General features: G+C 29.9%; 1 protein-coding gene across 2 annotated transcripts; it reads right to left on the bottom strand.

Annotated features, from left to right (window-relative positions):
- Positions 1 to 1,568: 1,568 nt before the first annotated feature.
- On the bottom strand, positions 1,569 to 11,530 carry LOC111310315 (protein ENHANCED DISEASE RESISTANCE 2-like). Of its 2 annotated transcripts, none has more exons than XM_022909639.2 (21): positions 11,051 to 11,530; positions 9,086 to 9,160; positions 8,934 to 8,987; positions 8,789 to 8,854; positions 8,645 to 8,706; positions 8,098 to 8,228; positions 7,969 to 8,015; positions 7,783 to 7,883; positions 7,233 to 7,328; positions 7,098 to 7,162; positions 6,946 to 7,017; positions 5,802 to 5,948; positions 5,392 to 5,714; positions 4,519 to 4,582; positions 4,226 to 4,401; positions 3,080 to 3,181; positions 2,886 to 2,936; positions 2,651 to 2,794; positions 2,434 to 2,529; positions 2,034 to 2,135; positions 1,569 to 1,870 (listed from the first exon to the last, which is right to left on the bottom strand). In XM_022909639.2, the coding sequence occupies exons 1-21, from the start codon at positions 11,201 to 11,203 to the stop codon at positions 1,778 to 1,780; spliced, it is 2,220 nt and encodes a 739-aa protein (XP_022765374.2). In that variant the 5' UTR covers positions 11,204 to 11,530; the 3' UTR covers positions 1,569 to 1,777. The 2 variants fall into 2 exon arrangements, with proteins under 2 accessions (XP_022765374.2, XP_089604587.1); XM_089748461.1 differs by having other exon boundaries at positions 5,392 to 5,656; positions 5,759 to 5,948; positions 11,051 to 11,529.
- Between the last annotated feature and the right edge of the window lie 9,949 nt (positions 11,531 to 21,479).

Here is a 21,479-nt window from a genome sequence, read left to right on the forward strand (position 1 = left end):
AATTGTGGCTAATGAAATTTAAGTTCTAATTAAATTTTTTGGATATTATTTTTTAAAATAAATTATATAAATCAACTAAATTAAAACTCTAAATCATGGTTATTAAATTTTCTATCAAAACAAATAATCAAACAAAGAAAAATAAAACAAAATAAGAAACAGTTGGAAGTTAAATATTATATTAATAGTTTGTCAAGTTTCCATCAAAGTTGCAAATGTGCCCATAATGTTTCATAAGTGATTTGATGTTTGTTACATGGTTTGCAGCGACTTGTACTTAAGAGTACAAATGGTACAATGAATGTGAAAAAAAATTTGCAGAGGTGCAATTGCCTTGCTAAACCTAACAAGAGAAATGACAAGAAAAGGATAGCAGTTTCGCAAGAAAAAGACTTTTGAGCTTTTTTCCATGGAAATTGTGAGAAAATGACTGTGTGATATAGAAAGAAAAAAAATATATAATGGTACTATAAGGATAACATAGCTACCATTTTGAAAATTATTTTGTATTCCAATGGTGAAATTTTAAGCTCTATAAATGAGATTAAAGATTGATTTAGCATGTGCCTCATGAAGATATATTTATAAAAATTAGTAAATTAATTATTATTAAATGAACATATGTCAATCGTAGTCGTTAAAATTATAGGATACTCTATAACTTGATTCATTATAAAATTAATTTTATTATGAATTGATGATGTATTTATCAGTATGCAAGTAAATTGATATATATCGTACCATACATATGATACACTTTGATACATTTAATGAATTGGAACAAGTCTAATTAAAATTTGATTACGCTCAATTACTTAAAAATGTAATTTTAATAGTTTTGACAAAAAATCTTATGAACATAAATAAGATAAAATTTTAGACTTTTAATGAAATTATACGAAAATTTTTATTTCAAACTACACTATTAATCAGCATGTCAAAAATTTGAAAAACTATACTTTCTATTTATGACACATAATTACTTAATTTTATTACTATATTTTTTTATTTATTTTTGTTTATTTTACATGTATATATTATTTATAATTAATTTTAAATCATTTTTATGGCACTACATGATATTGAATTTTTAAATAAAATTTCTATAAGTGATACACATATATATATATATATATATATATCGATTTAACAATTATAGCGTCAACTATTTAATCTCTCTTATGAAGTTAAAAAAATTCTCTTGCTCATGTATAGAATAATAATTGTCATTTTAATTATGTGTTTCTATTTTATTTAGAAAAGAGAAATGCAAAAATATTGGACAGCTTCATTATCCAGCTGCTAAAAAAATTACAAATCATTATTTATTACTTTCATGCCATTTGTGAATAGTCAGGCTTTGACAAGTTAGACAATACTCCTATTGATGGAGTATTGAACTGGGATCAATTTAGGACAAGGCTTGACAGACAAAATTGAATTGGATATTAGGAAAGTTGAACTATTATTTCTGTTGAATTTTGATATGATAGTTATTGTCACTCATCTTATAGATTTTTCAAATGTTACCCATTACAAAGAAGAAATTTGAGAAAAGAGCCAATGGGTTATGGAATAATCACTTTACAGATTATATTACCCCACCAAAGAATCAAAGACAATGGACTCATATTTTCACTTTCTAATTTGATTGAATGGTAGGGAAAAATTGAAAAACCTATACATGATTTGGTATTTTGACTCAATCTCTCCCTCACAAGGAAACATGAACATTTGTGTGTGTGTGTGTGTGTGTTTTTTTTTTTTTTTCTCTAGATCATGGCAATGCTAGGAGTGCTTTCGATTGATCAAGATGATTAAGCCGGCATGTTCCGAGAAGGGTTTCAGGAAGCTCCTCCTGTGTATTTCCCTGAAATGGTAGTTTGGATCATAATCAAAGCCATCAGGTACAGGATACCAGCTAATCAAGTCATTTTTCTTTCTTTGCTTGTAACTCAAGGAAAGTCCATGGTTTCGAAACTTAAGAGAAAATTTCATTCAGATGAACCTATACATGTAGGAAGAAGTCTTACCTGTATCACAAATGCCATTTCTACGACCAAATTGTTAAGATATCCAAGAACAAGATTAGCTACACCCCGTGCCACCGTTGAAGATGCAACATCAATTTCAACCTGTTAACATACAGTAGCAAAACAACAAATCAAAGAATTAAAGAAACCCAAATACCATGGCAGTGGTAATGCTTAACAAGTTACCTAGTAACTTTCCTGAGTTCTGAAGAATTGATTTTGTAAAAAAAGACAAGTTTTAAAAATTTGATAAAAGCAAATCAACATTTGCAATGCATATCAGCATCAGTTTCTTACAGAAAGTAAAAGCATTTGCAATATATATCAGCAGGTAAAAGCAATAAAACAATCGACATTCACAAGTCATATTGTCTTTAGTGTTGAGTATTTGGAAATCTACCTCCAAGTAATTTTTCCCACGAAAATAATGAGCTTCAAGAGCTTGACCCAGTAAGCACGCTTTCTTTCCAACACTTTGCTTAACTATCCATGATCCCTGAAGAGGCAAATTATTGGGCAAAACATAGAGTAAACAGCATGCTAAGGAGGAAACCAGAAAGGCTGAAACAACTCAAGTACAGCTTTTATGCAATGCAATGCATTAAAGTGCTTGTTACCTTAGAAATGTAAGGTATTAGCTTAAATCTTGAGTTCCTATAGGCATCATCTCCATTCACAAAGTTGTATAGCAGGGGGTGATCTTCCAAGGGAGTTTTTATCATGTAGTACATTGCTAAGGTATTCATTGGCGAACCCGGAATCTGATTCACAATAGTGGGGGAGTATATATCATAATATGATTGTTGATGAAAACAATGAAAGTAATTGAAAATATGAAACATGCAAACAAACCTGCATATTGACAATAAAGAAAAATTCTGGTCCACCGCGTGCTGCATATTTCTGCATGAATATATCAAGAAAGTTAATTTTCTATAGCCGATTTGTTTCCAACAGTTTGTCTCTGTTTTCCACAGATGTTTAACATATAACATGGACTTGGCTGTTAGAAATTGGCACATAATGCACGTAATTACAGTTCAAACCTGAACGATACCACCGAGTCGGCTGCCCAGATCATCTTCACGTTTGTCAGATATTAGCCAGTCTGCCCCTACCATTTGCATCAAGGTTCCAGTTGCCTTAATCTGCAACAAAGAATAGAAATTTAGCACATATATTGAAGGTAAAAGACAAAAAAAATTGAAGATTTGAAAAGCAAGAAACCATATCTTCAGAAAAAGTCATTGGGTGTAATTAAAGGAGTCCTAAAACCAATATCTCGGCATTAAGGATAAATTCTTGTTTCTCAAGTCCAACTTTGGGGGTTGGAAAGATCAAGTTTTATGGATTAAGAAGCTGTTTGACGTGAACTCAACTCAACTTTAGTCCCTAACATTGACGTTGGTTCCTAGAATATGATTTCCAGAAATAATCTTGCTTCAAAAGCTGTCTTTCGTCAGTTTGTGTGGCAGAGTCTCCATATTGTAACTTCAATTTGGGCCAAATTATAACTAATCTCGTTTCACCCCATCTTATACCAAAAACGTTTAACTTCTGGCAAACTATTTGTTTCTAGCATCAACATTTACTATCAGATATGGTGTGTGTGCAAGCTAAAATATATATATCGACTAGAAAATCAAAAGATAAATCTGTTGCTCATCAACAAAATAATCTGCATTAATGAAAACAACGTAGGACTTAATGCTGACATCTTTCCAGAGATAAAAGTTCATCATGCATGCATTTAACAGTTAAACATATCAATTAGACATTCCTTTGTTCACAAAATTTATCAAGTTACGCATGAATTTTTTAAAGGTCTTTGAACTTTTCGTCACGTTAGAATGTAAATTTACTCGTTAACATCACAGTTCCTACCAATGGGCCAAATCCCAATCAGCAAGGACTTTCTTTAATACTAAAAGACTGGTACAGCATAGAGTTTTTGGCATGTATGGATATGTAATTATTTACATAGGTACACACAAACATTTATGTATGTATGTATCTATGCATTTGAGCATGCCATATGCACAGATAGATGTATGCCTACATGTATGTGTCTCATTGTGTCTATACAATTGAATAATTATAAGGTTATAGTGAAAGAACATCAATTAGAAAGGTTGTGGAAATTCCAAATAACCAGTCTACATTTTGAAAACAAAACAGAAGTGAATGAATACCTTTTGGTTGTCTTTTAGGTAATTTTTACCACGTATCAAAAACGAGGAAGGATCACCAGCAGACCAACTGCAAGGTAAAGTACAGGTTGGGTCCTTTTGGAGAGAGTTTCCATAGGGGTAGAGTATGCTGTCTTCCCTAGCCACCTCTTGTAAGTCCAAGTAACCCTTCTTTTGAACTGCAGTATGAATAAGGTTGAACACTTGATAATCAGAATATAATAATTTAGAAACAGCTAAGATGCATTTGATCAACCAATTATCTCAAGAACTTTGGCTAGCATAATTGAACTCACCTGCAAGATCATGCAACTTTCTCACTAAACCAGCTGCTGATGTTAATTTTGATGGTTGTACATTCTGCATGCATCATTGTGGAAAAAAAAAAAAACCGTTCATGGATTGTATAAGTCAATAAGTATGATATAAAGTTCCTTTGCAAAGTCACATTTGGCAGTTGAAGACACAAATTGGTTTTGAGCACAATGTGAAATAAATTTCATTGAATGATTTTGTAATACTGATCAAGGATGACATAGGAGGGAGTGAAAGTCCTTCTTACTCTGATCAGCTTGAAACACATGGGCTTGGCTAAAGTCAATATTGAGAGAAAAATCCTATCTCACAACTGCATTGCCATATTGACCAACCAAGTTTCTTGCCAACTATAGTAGAATTTCCAGAGTCTAGCTTGTATAAGTTCAGTATGTATTTTTTAAGAAGGGTGTGATTTGTAGACGCTTAAGGTCATCCAATTCCATTGACAGTTACATGGAAAATGCAGCAAAAACAGGCTCCTATACAGTTTATGCTACTCAAAACCATATCAAATTCAGCTTCCAAATTTTGGTATTTTTCAAGATATATGAATAGTCAGCATCTGGTCAAGTTACTGAAGTTCATATGGAGGTAAAGCATTAAAACACAGGCCAAAACCATTGAGCTATAGTTGTAGATTACAAAAGGGAGAGAATAGCCATTACTTCAATGGCCTCTCTTCCTCTCTCGATTCGTGTTTTAATAACAAGAAAACAAATGAGCTTAGAATGAAGAAATAGAAGACAACTTTCAAGTAAGATAGGAAGATAAAGCACTGAACCAAATTCCAGATAATTCATAAAAGTTACTTGCAAAAGCAAGAATTTAATCTTAGGGACTGGAGTGAGTACCGGGGGAAGCAGTTCTGAACTTGTTTCAGTAGACCACTCGCTCTCCAACCGATCATATTCTGTGAATTCAGATGCTTCTGGAACATCAAAGAACTCATCAGGTGCTTCATTCAGGCCCATTAGATTTACACACCCAGATGGTGGTTTTTCCACCTCATTCTCAATTAAATTATCCTCCTCAGTCTTAATTATCTGTTTGGGGCTTTGGGTGCCAATCTTATCCTCTTTTTCATTTTGAGGCAAGTTTGTATCCCTTAGCCACTCCCTAGACAAGCATTCAGGAGAATAATTTCCTTGTTTGGCTTTGAACAGCTCCCTTAAGGCTGCAAATGTTAAGTGCACTAAAACATTGATGAAAAAAACCTACCAGGAAAGATGTGTGCAACTATTATTAACGAGTAGAGGGAAACCTGCAACTCTCTCAAGCATACGAATTGTCAAGGATCTAGCTGCTGATGGGCTGAGATATAACTTCCAGAACTTCCAATCAATAGCAAGCATGTGCTTCACAAGTGACTGTTTTCCCTGGTTCACTGGATTGACAACATATCCCCCGCCTATGTATTTTCATATGGAGAAGTTCAAAAGGCAGAGCAAAAATCCAAACCAGATAAGTACAATCATGTTTCGGACCATGGAATTGGGAGATGAATAATGAAGTGAGCTATGCAATATACAAAAAAGTTGAGTACGGTTTTACGACTAGTCAAGTAAAATGAACAGCCAACACAGCAGGTCTTGAAGTAATGCCTATTTCAATGATTTCTTGCCATCACCCCATTTCTATAGTCTGCATCTTTACAAGCATCTTAAAGTTAATGTTGAAGCTTCAAGAAAGCAGTCAGAAGCAGGCGTTTGTCAATCAAAATTATCAAAATTTTAAAAGATTTGAGCTAGCAGGACATATATGGTTAGAAAGAGCTCCACAAGTACAAATTTCACCTGTGCTTAATATTTTATGATTCGAGCTACATTTGGGCTAATTTGTTCTCCTTATGATTGAATTTGACTTATTTTGATGTTCAAAATAAATTGTGATTATTGTTAACATAAAGAATATATGAATTGGCATAAAATGATAAAAATTTGAGTTCTATATAGAAGCTAGCAATGTAGCATATGAGCTAGAATGATTTCCATTGACAAGTTAAAAGGAGACAAGTGGCTCCTCCAATTTCCATTTGCAAAGGAAAAGAAATATCTATATGACATTATAAAATGGTTCATATGCATATTAGTTCCTCTAGCTTTCAAAACACTATTGTTGTTCTAGTTGTCAAACTATAGAAGTGACTGTGAGTAAATCATCCAATTTGCATTGTCCAAAAAAAAAAAAAAAAGAAAAAGAATATGATTTATAATCTGAAGCATGGCCAACAATTGAAGATTAAGGAAGCTGAATAAGTTAGTGCAGTTAGTGAAGATTGCATGTGAGGGTTTATATAATTTTACCATCCAAATGATGATTCCCTAGGTTTAACCAGAAAACTGATTCAAATGCATTAATCAGAGGAGAATGAACTTTTTAAATTCATAATCTAAAGCAAACATTACTTTTTAGGATAACTCGGACATAGCCACTTTGAGGTGGACACTTCTTGTGAAACACGGAGTGGTACAGAATCACTGTGACAAGAACAGATATAGAAGGTAAGTTAGAAAATAACAATTCCAAAACTTCATGAATTTCCTTTAGAGTTTAGTACCGTATGTGCCATCATCCTCTCTTCTCCAATAGCGTTGAAGTAATAAATCTCTCCGTTTCATCCCCCTGCAACAACTTCTGTGATCAATTCAAAATATAAAAAGTGAATTCTGTTCAAGAGGGCATAGAATCTAACCAAGGTAGCCAGTCACTATATAAGTTCTTGTGAATAATATCTGTATGACCATCAAGGTGCTCAACCACACTGCCACGATAGAGGCAGAAGTCCCATCTGCAAGACGATTGATTATTTAACATCCAGAATTGGAATAGTTCATTTGGACAGATATTGCATTTGAGGTGTTGTTTAATCAAATTGCATCTAGTATGATCAGAAAACTAGACCTTGCTACAGTATTATTTAGAGTGTGTGATGATTGGTTTGAATGCAAATTACTACAGTTAGGAAATTGATAAAAGTTCAATTACGTTTGAGAAAACCAGGTGTACCCTCCCAAATCTAGGACTCAACTGCTTTCCTTATTTGAAAATGAAGTTAATAAAATGGTGTTGCTATGTTATTAAGCAATTCAGAATTTTTATCAACAGTGTGTATATATATATATATATATGGACAGTCAACAGTTGATACTAAGATGGATGAGCATTTCTATGATAAGTATGACTAAGAATGGAAGGAAATGATAATGAAACTCCAATGAGAGGTAAATTTGCAGCAATCGTACTCTGATCTTGAGGGGCCAAGAGACATGAGTGCACGGAAAATGGCCTCCGAGGTCCCATCAACCACACCAACAGCCATTATTGCCGGATGATCATCCCAATGCTGAGAACAAGAAGTTTCTTCAGCCAAATAAATGCAAAAAAGATCGAGTACCACAATCATGAATAGTGTCTAAATAGCAACCTACCCTTCCGCGGGAATCGCCATCTTTTGCTTCTTTGAAAAGCCGTAATCCTGTGTTAGCAACATGATTTGTCATTGTCAATGATGCATGCCTTTATCCACTTTTCATGTGATCAGGAGCTTAAATTCTTACCATTCTGACAACCAAATATTTTCCAAGGTGAAGGTGCAATAACATCAGATGTCATTGCTTCAGTATGAACAGATGAGAGAAAGGGCCAATTGACAGCGTTCTTGCTGTGTGTTGTCTTTGTATTACCCAATCTGTTGGTGCAGGAATATGCTATTTAAAATATATACATACTAACAAACTAAATAAGGAAAATATAGGGTAATTGCATACTTCACACTGCAAGATAAATTTAACTGTATTCACTTGTCCATTAAAAGTTATAACATATTTCAACATAACAACAGAAAAATTCATTATCTCAAATGAGTTTAGTGTCGCATTATTTAGGAAATCATTTCAAGAATACTAAACAAACAACTGCACATGTACATGCTAATAGTTTGAACATGCTTCTGTTTTAGGAAATAGGAATCAAGAAGCCAAAAATGTTATAGAGATTCTCTCTATCTGTTTAAAGTGTAGTCATTTAAAAGCTTTTCAACATTTTCTTAGACCTAAAACTCCAAAGATATTGTAAATCAAATCAGGAGATTTCAACTATAATTACCTCAGAGATGGCCATCTCTTCTTGGGAGAACCTACAAAATTCTTTGCTTGACCTGGAGACTCCTGAAAAGAAATTATAAAAAATAAGGCTTTCATCATAAAAGTAACCATTAAACTCACAGATTGTAAGTTGATTTTGTTAAACCTTTAATGCAGCATCCTTCAAGCAATGAATCCATATCGCTGCTTCCTCTGAACTACATGCTCCTAACTGTAAAGTTTAGGTATTAGAATGACTTGCTTGCTAATTTGATTTCAAAATAAATAAAAACAGCTCGCAGTTTACACACCTTAAGCTGATCATTATGATCTGAAGTACTGTAAAGGGTGAAAATGAAGAAGTCCTGCATGTGGTAAACACTTCATAAGCATTAAATATCAATGTTGCAGCACCAAAAAAGAAATATGTATGGAATATAAATAAGGGATTTAATAATCACACCTTTTTGTTAATGCTCTCCCTTCCATTGTCTGTAACCCGAATGCATGTATCTATTATTGCACGTCTAACTGGCTCCTGCGAAAGAGGAGTTTCAGATAGATCAAATATCCTAGCTGATATTGCAAAATTACAAATAATTACACTTTGATTCAGCTGATATTACATATGAAATGGGATGAAATTGGTAGATTTCTTGTATTTCAATTACGGAGGCCTAGTTAATCTATAAAAAAAACTATTTATACATGATTATGGCAAAAGATGTTTGGAAGTGGTACTTGAGATCAAGCATTAGTCATTTTAGATGTTACTTGCAAACCTTCTGCCCTTCATCCTCCAAAGCATCCTTCACTACATTACTCCCTTCACAACTTCATCCTTGCCCTTTTTTGTTATCTTCAATCATATCTGCTATCTTATGGAATTGCAGCTTTAATCAGAATTATGCTTGTATGCTTTCCTGTTTGATCCAGTATGGTAAATTTTTCATGACAAGATATGAGCAACGTTCTCCAGTAAGCCAAATCCTACCATTCATTTAGGACCCCAATACTGGTTCCTTACTCATTGTAGATGGAATTTCTAAATTACAGGAAGGAGTTGGTAGTTGGTGCACACCAAGGTCTGACTTTGTGGCCAACCAAGTTCCAGAGACGAAGCTTAAGGTTTTATATATGCAAGGGCTGAAAACACCAAATCTCAGTGGCACTTATTAAATTGGAAGAAAGAAGAAAATTCAGTCACTAAGTTCCACTGGAACTATATCCATATGCAGCAGGATTCTCAGTGTCTTCTACGTTGTCTTGGTCAATCCATCGCATTAGGTCATCACCACATGACTAATCTCACCTCCACTCGTCTAAAGTGATTCTGTTTTGTTTTACATTACCAAAACTAGAAATGACCAAAATTTCACTCTGATGAACTGCACCTGATCCCAAGAATTCTTATGTGTAGACATTCTCAAAAATCACCAGAGACAACATGTAATGAATGTTATTCCACCAAAGCATAACAGTTCCTCGAAGTTCCTTACATAGAACAACCAAGTTCAAAGAACCTCCACTTCTCTCTACATCCCTCCCCCTTCTTTCTGGGAGGGGTTGGCTACAAAGAATTCCACAATTCAAGTGGCGAAACTTATGTGCCAGTTGTACATTCAAAAAGTGCATAATTTCTCAACTCATATTTTCATTGTGAAACATGTAACATAATTTCAAATTAGGAGATTATTTTGTCATAAAAAAATAAAATTGAAAAGAAATACTTCAGAGATCAGTAGTATTGATTTCCAGTTCATCAATATCTTAGCTTAAAAAAACCTCATAACCATAAAAGATTTCACTAAAATTTCTAAAAAAAATCTATAAATCCTATGATAACTCTGCAATTATAATATAGAGGTTTCGTTATAACCTTCATTAGAATTTAAAAAGAAAAAAAAGTTCTAAATTGATGAATACAGTTATCCTTAATGAACTCATAGTCCTCTGCCTTATTATTACTCTGCAAATGATTGGTTTTATTGCTTGCTTCCCGTAGTAGTCATCAAGAAACCAGCCATAAGATATAATGACTGGATTCATTTTTTTTTTCCTCAAACACAAGAATCAAAACTTACCAAATATAGGCTACCAAAATCAAACACCAACCAATCAAAACAAAGTTAAAATCTTGAATATTATACATATATATATGCATGTACTATATATGTATACGGATCTACGTATTCAATGTATAAAATGATCAAATAAACATACATTTGCCGAATTATATATTAAAAAAAAAGAAATTTTCATCAAACCAACAACATATAAAAATACAAAAAACATTTTTACATGCTGCAAAATGGGGTCTTATCAAAGCATATCAAAACCGAAATTCAATCAATAAAACAAAAAGAATAGAAAAGAAATATGAAACATAAAAGGAACAAACAAAAAAAAAAGAAGAAAAACGTGTTACCTCTTTATCAGAAATGGGAATTGCTTTAAAGCTCTTGAGAACATTGTTTTGAAGAATGAAGTAACGTTTGCGTGAGAATTGTAAGCCAAAACGATTGGAACGTATTATATATAACCAACCTTCCATTTTTGCCTCATTCTGAGAGATACCCATTTCTTCAAATCAATCGAAAACCAAACTCCAATCCTTTCTACAATCTGATCTTTTCCAAAGAAGTTGTTTTTCTTCCAACTTCAGTGAACAATATTTATTGCATGGCTCTGATTTTTATTTTATTTCTTTACGGCTTTTGAATGAAGATTTTGAGGAAAAAAAAAAAGTTGATCCTCTGATCCCAACTAAGGGAATCAGAGAATCGAATTGAGGGAAAACCAGTCTGCTTTGAAATTTGCAAGGAACTATTTTTTTTTTTTTTCTGTTTCCTTGTTTCTTTTTAAGTTTTCCCTTCAAACTTTGTTTTTGTTTGTTTCTGCTATTTTGGAAGCGGTAATCAAGAAACAGAACATGATATAATTGTCTTTCATATATTAAATTACTAAATTCTCCTTAAAAATTTTTTTTTAGAAGTTATTACTAAAAATAGTTTTGCTATTTTAAGGTTAATTATTATACTATTTACAATAATATCTGTATTAAATATTTAAATGTAATAGTTGGTAGTTAATAGTAATTTAACAAGTATTATTAAAACTCTTATTAGTGTATATATTCTTTTTTAAAAATTACAATTTTAAAAAGTTTGAGGCATTATCGTTGTGAATTTCATATTATAAAATGTTGGTTTAAATTTTATGTTCATCTTAATTTAATATATGTTTCATATTTTAGTATTACAAATTTATGATTTATTTTCTTCATTTTAATTCCAAAATTTTGTCTTAGGATAATGTTTGCATTATGATATGCTCTTGAATCATTTAATTCCAATTCTACTTCTTGAAAAAAAAATTGCAAAATTATAATTTTGGTTTTGCTTATTTCTATCTATACTATAAACATTTTTTTTTTTTTATAAAATCTACACTATAAACATTAATTAGTATAAATTAGACAAAAAATTATGTAATAAGTGTAAGATAATAGAAGGGTTATATGGTAAATTCAAGAAGAAATTTCAAAGTTTTGATTTGCACACGTCATCAAAGAGTAATAGTTAAGAATTGATTAGAATGGACAATTGGGTGAAAATGATTGCTAATCATTTTAGTTGCAAATGTTTATTAATTAATGCATTATTTTATTATGAGAATAATAATAAAAATTTTATGAACGCATGTTGTTATATTAAGTAAATATCTCTTTTCAAAACATTGAAATTATTATATTAATTATTAATTATGAATTATTTTATTTAAAAAAATTTTATTATAAATAATATTTTAATTAATTTTAAAAGTGTTTAAGGTCACTCAATATATTGGAATTCACAATATTATTTTTTTTGTTAACTTATTTAATATAAGAACATTAGCTTCTTCAAAAAAATATAAGAACATTAAAAATCAGATATTATATGTCAACTAAGCATATTTAATATAAAAATATTATTATAAATAATAACACTGTTACTATTTGCACTTGAACATTTGATTATATGATTTAATAATGATGAAAAGAAAATATATTAATAATATTTTTTTTTATAAATATTGACTTAATCATTATTTATAGTAACCGTTAACATTTTATTATATTTATATATTTTTATGTCCCTAAAGAGTTATATACAATTTGGTAGAGCTTAATGTTTCATCTTTGAGAATTTAACTTCAATTTTTAAAATGAATGAAATGAAATTATGTCATAAAAAATAACTTTTTATAAAGGAATATATTATTTTATATTTATAATTGACTTAAATTAAATAATGATCAATGAAAATAAAAATTCTAAATTTTAGCAATGAATCACAAATATTACATAAAATGTATACATTTCAAAAGTATTATTAAAATATTTATTCGTGAAAGTAATACATATAATCGATGAGTGATTGATTTAATTAATTAAATTTTATTTTTTTAATAAAAAATTTTAAATTTAAATTTTATCGATAACTATTTATTAAAATTATTTTAAATATGCGACATATAATTACTTATTATATATCATTTAAAGATTAATTCTAATTTTTCAATTTTAAAAAATAAACTAGTGCTATTTACTTTTTAGGAACTAGTAGTACTATTAATCATACTATATTATTATTTGTTTAATAAATTAAAACATGTGTTTTGTCTTCAGATTGGTTACGACCGAAGTACATGTAATCGTCAAAGCCACGGGTACCGACGAAGGAGATATTGTCTTTTTGTTTAAAAAGGAAAATTGGCAGTGAAAGCATCCAAGTGGATGATTCTCCTCAGATATTTTTGATTCCTCAATCCAGAGTTCTTCGAAAGATTGCCAAGATTCATGCAAAGATTTTCTGGCTTTTCCTTTCTTACTTTCTTAATAAAAAAAAAAAATTTAAGAAATAATAATTTTTTTTTTGTTCTTTTTATTTCACCTAAAATCCCCATAATCACACACAGAAAAGTTCCAATTATCACGGGCTGGAGAATGGGTGTCAGCCTCTGACAGTTCCATAATTTGTATAAATGAAAAAGACTTGTAGTGAAGGTTGGCAGGAAAAGCTATTGTTTGGATTAAGAATTGTTTTTTAAACGGCTTAATAAGTATATTTTTTTTATTGATTTCAATAATATTATTTATATTGAATTTGATGAATTTATAAAAAAATATTTTTATTATTAATAACAAAATCTAAATTTTATCTTGTGGGGGATTAATTTAATTATATTAAATTCTTTAAATAATAATAATAATAAATTAAAACTTTCATATGTAAGTCATAATTATTAAAATTTTTACAATTATTCATAACAAAGTTTTATATAATATCTTCATTATCTATATTTTTGAATAAATTTTTTAATATACACAACTAAATTATCATTCAATCATTAATTTCTTTTTTAATTATGTAAACGAGTTTTCAAAATATTTATTATTAAAAATCTCTAGTATAACAAGGTAACTGATAAAATCAATATTAATTTGAATAACAAATAAATTAAATCAGTAAGAATTTTTTTTGGATTTGATATAAAACAAATGATTTCAAAATTATTTTGGCCTTAGTTGGGGTTCAAGCCCCCCCGCTAAGCCGTTAACAGCCGCCTCCTTACTCATGGTTTCTTTGAACTTAGGTAATAAAAAAAAAGCACACTTTCTTTGTCAGTTACCAAAATAAAATTATCTAAACAAAAAAATAAAGATATATATAAGGTTTACTTTTTATATTTTAAAATTATTTTTTTACCTTTTTCATATTAAAAATTATAAAATATTTATTTTATAAAAAATTAAAAATTTAACATTAAATACGTTAAAATTAATTTTTTAAAAAAATTCATAAAAATCAATAGATAAACAAAAACTTTGGGACGGATGGAATATAAAAATTTAATGTTCATAATGGATGGCAATAGTAGCCAGTACTCAATAGCCCAACTAAAAATGTAGAAAGCTATGTTTATTAACATTAAAAACGCAGTCATTCATAATTAAATTGTTAGGTTATAGTTAGGCAACTATTAAAACATATTACCTTCAAAAAACTTGATATATATTTTATAGATATAGTTTGTTTGGGTAATCATAGTAAATTCATTCAAATTATAATGTTAATAAATTGTTATTGACTAATTAATCTTGTGTATCCATTGATATTAATTAATTTTTTTATATTCCAAATCGAACCTACCTTAGTCTTTGAGCCGATACATTTATCATTGAATAAAACATTATTCAAGTGCATGTATAATAATTATTAATATTAATCCTAATAGTAAAAGTCATCTATGTTAGGAATTCATTAAAGATGGTTCAATTTTTTTTAGTTGACTTAAATAAAGTTCATAAACAGTAAATATTCAATCAAAAGTCGGAATTATGTTATGCGAAGCATTTTCCATAAACAATTGATTGGTTTGGTGACAAAGGCCTCTATGATAAAACTGTAGTGATTTTGACATCAAAGAAAATTAGCGAAAACATATAATTAGTACAAATTTTAATACAAATTATTCTATTAACAATTGTCAATATATAAAATAAATTAATTAATTAATTCGAGTAGCAAGAGGGATTTTTAATTCATCTATAAAATAACTAGAGTTAAAAGTTATATGCCATCGTTTTGTTAAAAGTATGTTAAACTATTGTCACTTAATTATTGTGAAAAAAAAAGAATATTGTCGATTAATTAAATGTTTTTTTTTTTTTTTTTTTTAGAAAGAAAGATTAATCGACTCTTTTTACATCTATATTTGAGCCAAATTATGATATAACATTTTTTTTTCAAAGTAAAAAATTTTATTAATGATATAATTAATTATATTTTTTTTATAATTCCTTAACTTCACATGAATTCCACTTGGTTTTTAAATTTTAAATATAATATCATGTTTTTTTGTCATGTTTTATTTATTTATTTTGTACATACCAAGCTTAAACTACACAAAAGGAAGATAATTTCCTCCATTCCGTCCCAAGATTCAAATCTAAAATTTTTAAGAAAAAGGGCTTTAAGTTTTAACCGTTAAAATGTCATTTATAAACTAGAAATATATATATATATATAATTACAATGAAATAGAAAAAACATTGTATGAAATGATTATGTCAGTATATATATATTTTATTCAAATTATATTACATAATTATATTATTGAAAAAATCAATTATTTATTATAAAATAATTAATTAATATATTAAAATAAATATTTACCATTTAATTATCACATATGATGTGTAATAACTTATTCACTGTTTTTAATAATTAATTATATGGCATGATTTGAATAAAAAGAATATAAACTCATGTGGCATAACTCTTTATCGTAACGGTTTTGTGTCCATCCGATAAATTTGAAAACATAATAAAAAATAATAGAGTCGCCATCAATTTTTTTTGATTATGTGCGATTGGCCATCTACTAAAACATATCATTTTAATGAAATCTTAAAATTAATTAAAATTTATTAAAAAGATAATTTTAGGGTCTGCGCAACAGTCTAGGTTCGAGAGTCGGTTACGTGTGGGGAAGAATTAGCATCCCCACAACGCCCGTTTAAAACGATATCAATTAACTACGTGTTATCCTTTTATTTTGATAAAAAATAGTTCTATTTTCGGTGTTTGAAAATTAACTTTCTTGATTTTTTTATTTTTTATTTATTGTCTTTATATTCAAATATTATTCGAGAAAAATAAATTAAAGCTTTTTTATCGAAATAATTGTTAAAATGTTTCAGTACGTTGGTAACATTAGAAGAACTTTTTTTCACATAGAGATTTCTTAGGCATCACTTATTGGAATACCTTAGAATCTTATCTTTGGAGGTCTGAATTTATTTTTTGTAAAAAATTATGTCATGTACGCAATGCAAATAATAACATGTTGATGCACACATTTTATTCTCTTTTTTAAAAAAATTTTATTAATTTTTTTATTTTTAATTTTGAAGAAAAATTTTTTTTTTGTTGTATTGAAGTTTTTCTATAAATATTTCAATACATTGATAATATTTTAAAAAAATCTTCTCATATAGGGATTTCGTAAAGCATTACTAATCGAAATACTTTTAAAATCCCATCATTGGATAAAAATTTTTTTTCCTTATTTATATTATTATTTTTTAGTATATTAATTAATTTTTTGTTATTTTGTAAGAAAAAAAATTTATTGTATTGAAATTTTTTTTTATAAATACTCTAATGTACTAATAGTATTAAAAAAAAAATTTTCACTTAGAGATTTCATAGGTATCACTACTCGGAGTACCTCTGAATCTCATCGTCGGATAAAAATTTCTTTTTCTTTATTTTTTATTATATTAATTAATATTATAAAACAATAGAAATTTATTTTGTTAAATTTAAACATTTTTACATGCATAAATAATAATAACAATAATAATAATAATTAAAATAATATAAATAATATAAAAAAAAATTCAAAAAAAATTTTTTTTACCTAAACCGGACCGGTCAACGGGGGTCTGGACTGGTTCGGTCGGTTCGGTGCTGGTCTGGGCAATTTGGCAGTTCAGTGACGATCTGATCCGGTTCACTTGGACCGATCGAGGGTCAAAAGGGAGAACGAGTTGTCTGGTCTGTTGCGCGGATCTTCAGGTCCCAAAACGACACCGTTTTGGGTATTTATTGAAACAGCGTCGTTTTGGCTATTGGTCTTTTATATAAAAGTTTAAATTTTTTTTTCATTCATTTCTTCCCCTCTCTAAAAAAAAACTTCTCCTTTTCTCTCTCAGACAAAAACCCAGGGGGACCGATCGACCACCATCACTGCTACTGTTCGTTATTCACTGGTGGTCGAAAAATCCCAAAAGAGAGTAAATGTTCCTCTCACCCCCTTAAACATAGATCCAGCCTCTGTTTCACCTAGATGTGCCCCAAACAGCGTAGATCTGGCTTAGAAGTTTGAGCCAAAAATTTTTTTTTGGTACTATGACTTGATTTTTTATTTTTTTGCAGGTATATTTTTTTGGTGTTGGGTTCCCCATTCTAGGGGACTGTTTCTGCCTTTTTTGTTTTTGTAAAATATTTTTTTTACAGAAAGCTTTTTTTTTATAAAAATTTTGTAGTTTTTTTCGATTCCTCATTTCCTCATTTTGTTTGTAGATAACAAGCTCTATTTATAAAGCTTTTTGAGATTCAAATCTCAGATCTTCTCGGATTCGAATCTTATTTTTTTCAACTAAAAATTCATGCTTGCCATGCATGATAAGTGGCTGCCGTTGGTGGCGACTGCTGAGATTATGGACTTTGGTGATAGTGCATTTAATGCACTAGATCTTGTCAAATCGAATCGGATATGAAAAAAAGTAGAAAAAAGAAAAAGTAATAATAATTTAAAAAATGATGTTTACAGCTGTCCTTCTTTGCCTATTTCTAAGAATCAGGAATAAGGCAAAGACAAATAAACAACCATTTTGTTCTGAAAGAAAAAAAATTGAGCAAAAAAAAAAATTTTTTTTTAAGGCTCAAGAAGTTCAGCAACATTTAAAAGGTTCCTCTAAGCAGAGGTTCAACAACTTTAAAATTCTCTTGAAAAAGCTCATCTTAGCAGAGGCTCAACAACTTAAAAAAAAATCTCTCATATTGGAAAAGCTCATTTTAGTAGAGTCTTGATAATTTTAAAAATTCTCATCTTGAAAGAGCTCCTCTCAGCAGAGGCTTGACAATTTTAAAAATTCTCATCTTGAAAAGGGTTTCTTTCAGTAGAGGCTCAACAACTTTAAATTTTTATCTATAAAAAGCTCTTCTCAGCAGAGGCTCGACAACTTTAAAAATCTCATCTAAAAAAGCTCCTCTCAGCAGAGGTTCGACAACTTTAAAAATTCTTATCTTGAAAAGACTCCTCTCAGTAGAGGCTCAATACTTTTAAAAATTTTCATCTTGAAAAAAGCTCGTCTCAGCAGAGGCTCAACAACTTTAAAATTTCATCTGTAAAAAGTTTCTATCAGTAGAGGCTCGACAACTTTAAAAATTTCATCTAAAAAAGCTCCTTTCAGCAGAGGCTTGACAACTTTAAAAAATTTTATCTTGAAAAAAGGCTCCTCTCAACAGAGGCTCAATAACTTTAAAAATTTTCATCTTGAAAAAGGCTTCTCTCATAGAGGCTCAACAACTTTAAAATTTCATTTGAAAAAAGCTTATCTCAACAAAGGCTTAACAACTTTAAAATTTCATCTACAAAAAGCTCCTCTCAGCAGAGGCTCGATAACTTTAAAAATTTTATCTAAAAAAGCTTCTCTTAGCAAAGGCTCAACAACTTTAAAAATCTCATATGAAAAAAAAAGCTCCAAATCGAGTTCTTATCTTTGAACAAGTAAATTTCTCTCTTTTGAAGTATTTTGTTTGATCTTATTTTTCATTAGGAAATAGAAAGTCTTTGTCTTTATTAAAACTGCTCATGGATGCATGTACTGAGTGTTCTAAATGTAATACATATAATGCAATCAAAATTATTCATTATAGTAAAAAAGTTCTTAAAATCTTTCATTTTTTGGCTCTTTTATCAGAATTCTCATATGATCAATCTGTTCTTAACATCTGACCACAATATTTTTCTTCTTCAAAAGTCTACAACATCAATGTCTTGTCATGCTTTTCTCATCCTTTTTCATTTACCTTTGTCAACTTTAAAAAATAACGCTGAGATCTTTCATGTTTGTTTTTCTTTTCATCATTTTAAGTTCAAGACAAACAAAATGCAATCACTCATTTCTCTTATTCACTTGTACGATGAACAAAAATATCATATAAGGATAAAGGAAAGGATAGGCGTTATTTTCAAAGGAAAGATAATGTATTTCATTAGGTTGATAACAAGTGCATGGCAAAGTATTTGAGTTGAAACAAAGGTGCTCAAATAATGATTACAAGATAATCATGAATAAAATATTCCTAGATTCTTTTTCTAAAACTAAATCAGATGACTTCCTTAATTCTTCAGAGTTCGTCAAACTACAATTGCCCATGTGTTATGGGATCTTCTTTTGATGATGCTTCTCTTTCACATCCAAGCCATCTTTTCAAGTTTTTAACTTAAATAAGTCAACATTTTTCTTTTTTTTAAGCAAAATATTTTTTTACAGCATCTGAATTTATTAAAGTAGATAAATCACCTCCATCCATCTCTACCAAAATCAATGCCATACCAGAAAAAGCCTTTTTTACCACATACGGGCCTTTCCAATTTGGTTTCCATTTTTCTCGATTGTCATGTTGATTTGGAAGCATTCTTTTTAGCACTAAGTCTCATTCCCAAAAGCAACAGGGATGAACTTTTTTGTCATATGCTCTCATCATCCTCTTTTGATATAATTGACCATGACAAAGTACTGTAAGTCTTTTTTCTTCAATGAAGTTTAATTGTTTGTAGCGATTCTGAACCTATTCTACTTCTTCTAACTCTACCTCCATCAGGACTCTCAATGAGGGAATTTTCACTTCGACCGATAACACAGCTTCCATTCCATATACCAAAGAGAATGGGGAGACTCCAATAGATGTTCGAACTAACGTACTGTATGCATGTAAAGCAAAAGGCAACTTCTCATACAAATCTTTGCAAGTTTCAATCGTTTTCTCTAGAATTCTTTTGATATTCTTGTTTGCAGCTTTCACTGCCCCATTCATCTTTGGACGATATGGTGCCAAATTACGGTGACGAATCTTGAACCGAATGTAAATTTCATTCATTATTTTGCAATTCAAATTTTTGGCGTTATAAAAAATAATTATCTTTAAAAGCTCATATCTGCATATTATCTCTTTTTTTTTATGAATTTGCATACCACAAATCAGGTCACACTAGTGTATGATGCGACTTCTACCCATTTTATGAAGTAATCAATCATCACAAAGATGAATCTATGTCCATTTAAAGCTTTTGGAGTGATGGGACCGATAACATCCATACCCTACATAGAGAATGGCCATGGAGGAGCCAAAACATGCAATGCTGTTAGAGGAGTGTAGATCTTGTCAGCATAGATCTAACACTTATGGTATTTTCTGGCATAATCAATATAATCATTATCTATTATCAACCAATAGTATCCAGCCCTCATAATTTATCTAGCCATCATATGACCATTTGTATATGCCCTACAAACTTCATCATGCACTTTTTCAATAATCCTCTTCGCTTCAATTGACATACCTTAAGAGTACTTGATTCGACCCTTTTTATAGATGATATCTCCATCAATGAAAAAACTCATAGCCAATCTTCTGATAGTCCTCTTATCATTTTTTGTTGCATGTTCTTGGTATTACTGACTTTTAATGTATTGCATGACATCATGATACCATGGCCTCCTATCAACTTCTTTTTCGACACCTGAGCAATGTGTTGGTACATCCTTCTGATGGGTTAGATTTCAGTATTTGCATCTATTTTAATCATTGCAGCTAGAGTAGCCAGTGCATCAGCAATTTAGTTTTCCTCTCTGGGTAGATGCTCAAACTAAACTTCTTTAAATTACTTGACCAACTCAGAGATGTATTTATGGTATCGGATCAACTTAGAGTCTCTTGTCTCCTATTCACCTCATAACTGATAAATAACTAAAGCTGAATCTCCAAATACATCTAACACTTTGATCTTTTTTTCAATTGCTGCTTGTAGACCCATAACACATGCCTCATATTTAGCCACATTGTTTGTGCAATTGAAATATAACTTGGCTGTGATGGGATAATAATGCCCATAAGGAGATATCAAAATTACCCCAATACCATAACCCAAAGCATTAGCAGCTCCATCAAAATACATCCTCCATGATTTTTCAATAGGTTCATTTTCTTCAATTGCCATCACATCTTCATAAA

The sequence above is a fragment of the Durio zibethinus genome, chromosome 19 (assembly GCF_047325235.1).
Source record: "Durio zibethinus cultivar Kanyao isolate XHJ-2024 chromosome 19, ASM4732523v1, whole genome shotgun sequence".
NCBI classification, from domain to species: domain Eukaryota; kingdom Viridiplantae; phylum Streptophyta; class Magnoliopsida; order Malvales; family Malvaceae; genus Durio; species Durio zibethinus.

Excerpts from the sequence above, each read along its gene's own strand:
- LOC111310315 (XM_022909639.2), bottom strand. The coding sequence starts at position 11,203 with ATGGGTATCTCTCAGAATGAGGCAAAAATGGAAGGTTGGTTATATATA. Across the intron at positions 8,707-8,788 it reads TGAAGGATGCTGCATTAAAG|GAGTCTCCAGGTCAAGCAAA; the intron begins GTTTAACAAAAT and ends ATTTCTTTTCAG. Across the intron at positions 4,402-4,518 it reads AAAGTTGCATGATCTTGCAG|TTCAAAAGAAGGGTTACTTG; the intron begins GTGAGTTCAATT and ends TTCATACTGCAG.